General features: G+C 30.8%; 1 protein-coding gene across 1 annotated transcript; it reads right to left on the bottom strand.

The window, feature by feature from the left end:
- Window positions 1-1439: 1439 nt before the first annotated feature.
- LOC109208160 (serine/threonine-protein kinase SRK2H) lies at window positions 1440-5922 on the bottom strand. Its single transcript, XM_019371211.1, has 8 exons — window positions 5485-5922; window positions 5101-5175; window positions 4861-4962; window positions 4427-4480; window positions 3919-4011; window positions 3604-3696; window positions 1806-1910; window positions 1440-1677 (listed from the first exon to the last, which is right to left on the bottom strand). Exons 1-8 carry the CDS (start codon window positions 5602-5604, stop codon window positions 1549-1551), a joined length of 771 nt encoding a protein of 256 aa, XP_019226756.1. The 5' UTR covers window positions 5605-5922; the 3' UTR covers window positions 1440-1548.
- Between the last annotated feature and the right edge of the window lie 79 nt (window positions 5923-6001).

Genomic DNA, 6001 nt, shown 5'->3' with positions numbered 1-6001 from the left:
TATATATAGATATATATATATATATATATATATATATATATATGCTATAATTATTATTTGCCTGACGGGCCAAATATGTGAAAAGCCCCAAAGAAATCGGAGTACTGATGAAACCTCTTCATATTCAACTAAACATATATATATATATACATACATATATATATATACATACATATATATATATATATATATATATATATATATATATATATATATGTATGTATATATATATATGTATATGTATATGCTCATGATCCTTTCTCAACACCTCACAAACATAAAACCATGTGCCCGACATCGGCCATGCATCCAGAGAAGCACCAAAATTCCCGGGTGCCTATACTGACATGGATCAAGGTAATATGGGTTATCGCCTTACTCTTGAAGGACGGATCCATATCCAAGCGTTGATTATATTACAATTAGTGATCAATATCCAACAATCAATTTCTGCTCATCGTGTCTGTAGTGCCATTTCCGTTATAACCAACTCCCCACTCATGGATAAATGTATGAAATAATAAATAAAGAAGCAATGACATCACAATAAGAATGCGGATAAAAGCTCATATGGGAAAAATATGACTATGGCTAATCATTAATTCAATTTATCACAACAGCTCAATACGCTATTTAAGCATGCATATGTTTTATCATATTATTTAACAAGAGTCATTTAAGCCATAGAAATCCCCAAATCATGGATCAAATAATACAAGTGTATGGCTACAGAGTTACAATAAAGCTCAACATGGCAAAACAATCCTTGTGCCCAATTCTACAAGTCATAACCCTAAGCATGCTCCAAAATCACAATCAAGAATTTTCAAGTTGTCATAGAATCAACTGTAACGTGGATAATAACGTTACATAATCAAAACAAAGAGATAACTTAATCCAACTCCACTATATATGGTCAAAAACCTAGCTACACATATACACACGTCACCTCGCATATACCTGGTTCCTTAATCGAGCAAAAAGTAGTAAATAGGTCACCCATGGAGAGAATTTTCTCTTACAAGGACATGCAAGATATTTACCTCCCCCCAGTAAGCTTCAACCTTCCAAAATATCCTTCCTTCTCAAATCNATATATATATATATATATATATATATATATATATATATATATATATATATATATATATAAATTTTTTTTCAACCACCATCCAAACACTTAATTTTTGTTTGAGGAAAATATTTTCCATCAAACACATTTTCAGGAAATATTTTGAAGAATTAACCTAAATAGTCATTCATCCAACAGCTTAAATTAAAAATAGTCAGTAGATATGCAATATATATAATCCATGTATAATAAGTATATAATTTATGTATACCGACGGGGAAAAGTAAATAGTGAATCCGGGAGGTAATTTGTATAGTGATCTTAAATATTTTTCAAAGAAAATGACTTCGGTCATAACAAAACACACTTTCCCGAGATTTTTTTTATATTTTAAATTATAGTTTATATGTTCTAATGAAAAGGATTTCGTTAATTGCCTTTTCATGTCTGAAATTTCATGATGGATATTGTAGTGATTATTTTGCATAATTTAGATGAATCATTACCCTGATAGGACTGGCAACAAATATTCGAGAAAGAAGGTGCTTGCAATCCTGAGATATGTGCACGTAGTCTGGGATTTTGTATTGACCAGCCATGATTTTCTGCAGAGAATATTTACAAAAAAAAAAAAAATAAGAAGAAAAAAAAACACCATTTATTTGTGTAAAATGTTAATAAATAGACTAATTAATAAGTGCTTTAATATAAAGAAAAGAAAAACAAAACTCACTGAAATAGTTTTTCTGAAATTCTTAGGATCATCTGGATCTTCAAAAGGATATGCTCCCACCAACATGACATATAGAGTCACTCCACATGACCATACATCTGCCGACTAATAAACCGCCCCATACCAAACAAACACAATTTGAAAAGAGAAAACTTAAAAAAGCAAACACAAATAATTATAATATTGGAGAATTGGTATAATATAATTTTAATAACCTAGCTAAAAGGGAAGTAGGTATAAAATGAGATAAGATGTTGAATTAACAAGTTGCAAAAAATTGTAACTTCAAGGATAAGGTCCAATAATGCTATTGTGTATGTTTACTTTATAAGTCACCATCACATAAAATAATTAAAAGTAGAGTTCAATCACACAAAAAGTTTATAACTTTAAAGGAAAATAAGTTAAAAATATATAGATTTCCAAATCATAACGAACATGAAGCCACATGGTCACATGCAAACTTTATACTAGTTTAATTATACCATGCTTAAAGGGGGGCTTTGTTATGTAGAAATAAGGCATTAACACGTGCATTTGACAACTTGCATTGCTTCAACATACATTTACTTATAGGATTAAAAAAGAGATACATATGATTCTAGCGCTTGTGGATTTCACCAATTGATGTTGTTTATATATCTTTATATTTCAATTATCATAATTTTATAAGCTGTTTCAGAGATGGAGAAAAGAACACTTTAGGAATGGAGTCCTTGAACGGTGGGCATTCTATGAATTGACGCTGAATTAGTCGAGTTAGTAATTTCTATCATCAACAGTTGCGGAGGCAGAATTTTTCGCTAAAAGGGTTCAAAAGAAAAAAATTAGAAGAGATTTGTGGCCAGTGAGATTTAAACTAGTGACTTTACAAAGATTTTGAACCCCCTTGATCATTGAGTTATGCTTTTGGGGTGTGTCACGGGGATTCAAAACATAATATGTAGAGATAAAAATAGATTTTGTCTTATATACACAGTGTAATTTGTCGACGAAGAGGTTCGGGTAGGGGCGATCATAAACCCGAAAACTGAACCAGACCGACAAAAAACCAATACTTTTTAGGTTTGGTTTGGTTTTGGTTTTGAATTTGAAAAACCGATCAAATTTGGTATGGTTTTGATTCTAATAGAAAAATAACCGAAAAATCCGAACCAAACCGACTATAAAAGTAGCTATTTAAATTTATTATTATATATATATATTATATATATATATATGTATGTATGTATGTATGTATGTATATTTTTATGATACATATTAGTCATTTGTATTTTAGTCTAGTTCTTTGCTATTATAATATATAATTCTTTGCCTTTACATTCTAGATTGATTGGTAGTTTTCTTTTACTAAGTACAAGAATTTATTTCATGTTAAAAATATTCGATATTTAATTGAGTACTTAAATTCTTCTTCACCATTTGATTCAATTATCATCAATATATCTTGAAAATGATACATTTCTCAAAGAGCAATTGATTTGATAGTGTTACGTTGAAAATATAGTCGCTAGAATATGCATTTGGTAGTGTATGTCTCATATTTAAGAAAAAACCCGATAAATAACCGAAAAAACCGAAAAACCGACATAAACCGAATCGATGAAAAAATGATTCAATTGGTTTGGTTTGATTCCAATATTTGAAAAACCGACTTAGTTGGTTTGGTTTCTTTTTAGGGAAAAACCGATCCAAACCGAACTATAAACACCCCTAGGTTCGGGTGAACCCTATTCCGCCCCTAAATCCGCCCCTGATCACCAGATGCTTGAAGTAAAAAAGAAAAGGTATGTGTTACCTTGCCATCATATTCTCGACGAGAGAGAACCTCTGGTGCAATATAAGCTGGAGTTCCAACAGTCGATTTGGGTCGTGAATGCAGCACAGATGACTGTCATAAATAAAGGATAATTCATTAATATGCTTGTAATATTAGTTTTTAGAAGCTGATGAAAGGATAATGCATTAATATGCCTGTAATATTAGTTATTAGAAGCTGATGAACACATACTAAAATATTCTTTCAATTGTTAAGACTGCAAACAACAATTCTTCATAATCACAAAAATTTAAGAGTATTTTAAGGAATGGAATAGAAACTGTATAAATATACCTTGGAGTAACCAAAGTCACAAATTTTAAGGCGAGGTGCTGGGTTTCCATCTAACAGTGTATTTTCCAACTTCAAATCTCTGTGGCATATTTGCTGTAAAATCCCCAAATACTCAAATAAAACCCATTAAAATTTATTAAAAAAAAATAAAAGAAAATCATATCCATAATCATTTCTCCCACTTAAAATTTCGGAGAATTACATTTTCTTTTTTAATGAATTCTATGTATAAATATTTCCAAAGAAACAGTTCTAGGGAAAAACAAAAAAGATAAAGCTCATATTGTTGCAAAATTGTATTTTACCGTCTAAAAATAAGTATAATAATCAAATTACATGTCTAGACTGTTAAGGTTAATTCTAACCATGAAGTGAATGGAATCCGATACATAAATCAATTAAGAAATATAAAAAGCTTTTTATGTATCGCGTAAGTGCAAAATCGTACTGACACGATTCTCATTTTATTTCGTGATCTAAATATTTCTTGAAGGAAAAATCATATTACCATGCTGTGGCAGTAGTGGACTCCACAGATCAACTGTTGAAAAAAGTACCGAGCCTGAAATACAAATGTAAGAAAAAAATTGTAATTGATCGAAAAAACAGGACTTAAAAAAATCTATAAAATCAAGAAGAGAATAATTGAAGAAACAAAACAAAAAAGTACATATCAGCACGTTATGCCAAAACGAAAAATAAGGACACATGAACATTTTTGGCCGTCAATGTATTTCCAAGGTTTTTGTTTTTAAGTGCATATTCTCCCCTCCCCATAGTTTCCCAATTTAAATCTTCAAGAGAATATTGTACAAAAACAAAAAAAAACAAAAAAAAAAAGAGGTAGATAATAGATATACAACAAATTGAAAAAGTAAAAAATTATTAATTTATTTATCCACGCAGGTAAAACGGATTAAGTTTTTATTAATGATGATTAACCTCAGCTTCACTAAATCGACCAGCTTGGCAGATCCGTTCAAAGAGCTCTCCACCAGCTGCATACTCCATTACTATGGCCAAGTGGGTTGGCGTTAAAACCACCTAAACACAACAAAAAAGTTACATTATTATGAGTTAATTTATATATTAAAAAATTACAATATAATTCTCCATATAAAGTGAAACCGGTCATCTTGAAAATAAGAAAACTTACAATCTACAATCTAATTGAAAACTTACCTCTTTAAAACGAATTATATTTGGATGGCGGAGTGATCTATGATTTATGATTTCTCTTGCCACATTCTCATCAATCTACAATCTCACAACAAAAGGAAGCTCTTAGATATAACATATATGAATGAAAGTAAAAAAATAATGAAGAAACAAAACGAGAAAGATCAGAAAAATTACAAATATAAAATACAGAAATTCCTATGTTGTGACTATGTTTTTCCTGAGCCGAGGTCTATCGAAAATAGCCTATCTACCTCCACAAGATAAGGATAACTGGTAAGGTTTGCGTACACATTAACTTCCCTAGATCACACTTGTGGAATTAAACTGGGTGGGTTTGTTGTTGTCGTATAAAATACAGAAATTAAGAATAGCAGTTGAAATTACCTTACGACCACGCTCAATGTATTTCATGGCAACAAGCTGTTTGGTTTCTTTGTGGCGCATGAGCCTAGCCACCCCAAAATTCCCAGATCCCAACTCCTTTACTACCTCGTAATTCTGCATCTTTCAACTTTGCTAATTCTTGTACAATACTTGCTTAATACGTACTATGATCGATCTGTATACGTATTTTTGTATACGTACAATTATGATATATTCAGACTGCACAAGATGCAGAAAAATGAATAGGGAAGCTAAGTGATCACTCTCGGTGTATTTATAGTTAAAGACTCGTCCAGTGGGATTTCAGATGAATTATATATATTACTTAGATGGATATATTATATATAGAGTTAGAGTGTGGAAATAGAAATGTAATGGAGGACAGAAGTGATAAACTGGCAAACATAACTTCCCAACTGGCAAATGAAAGGTAACAGCTGAAACCTTTAATTAACAATACAGTCAAAAAATATATAGAGAGAGAGAGAGAGTGTGCTTTGTTGTGTGTGTGAAAGAC

This window comes from Nicotiana attenuata, unplaced genomic scaffold (genome assembly GCF_001879085.1).
Source record: "Nicotiana attenuata strain UT unplaced genomic scaffold, NIATTr2, whole genome shotgun sequence".
NCBI lineage: Eukaryota > Viridiplantae > Streptophyta > Magnoliopsida > Solanales > Solanaceae > Nicotiana > Nicotiana attenuata.
Note: the sequence above shows the minus strand (reverse complement) of the source record. Positions and strands in the feature narration are given on the sequence as shown.

Bases quoted from the DNA above. Each gene is read 5' to 3' on its own strand.
- LOC109208160 (XM_019371211.1), bottom strand. From the start codon at position 5,604: ATGCAGAATTACGAGGTAGTAAAGGAGTTGGGATCTGGGAATTTTGGG. The intron at 5,176-5,484 runs GTAATTTCAACT...GTGAGATTGTAG, and splicing joins ACATTGAGCGTGGTCGTAAG to ATTGATGAGAATGTGGCAAG. The intron at 1,678-1,805 runs GTGAGTTTTGTT...TATTCTCTGCAG, and splicing joins ATTTCAGAAAAACTATTTCA to AAAATCATGGCTGGTCAATA.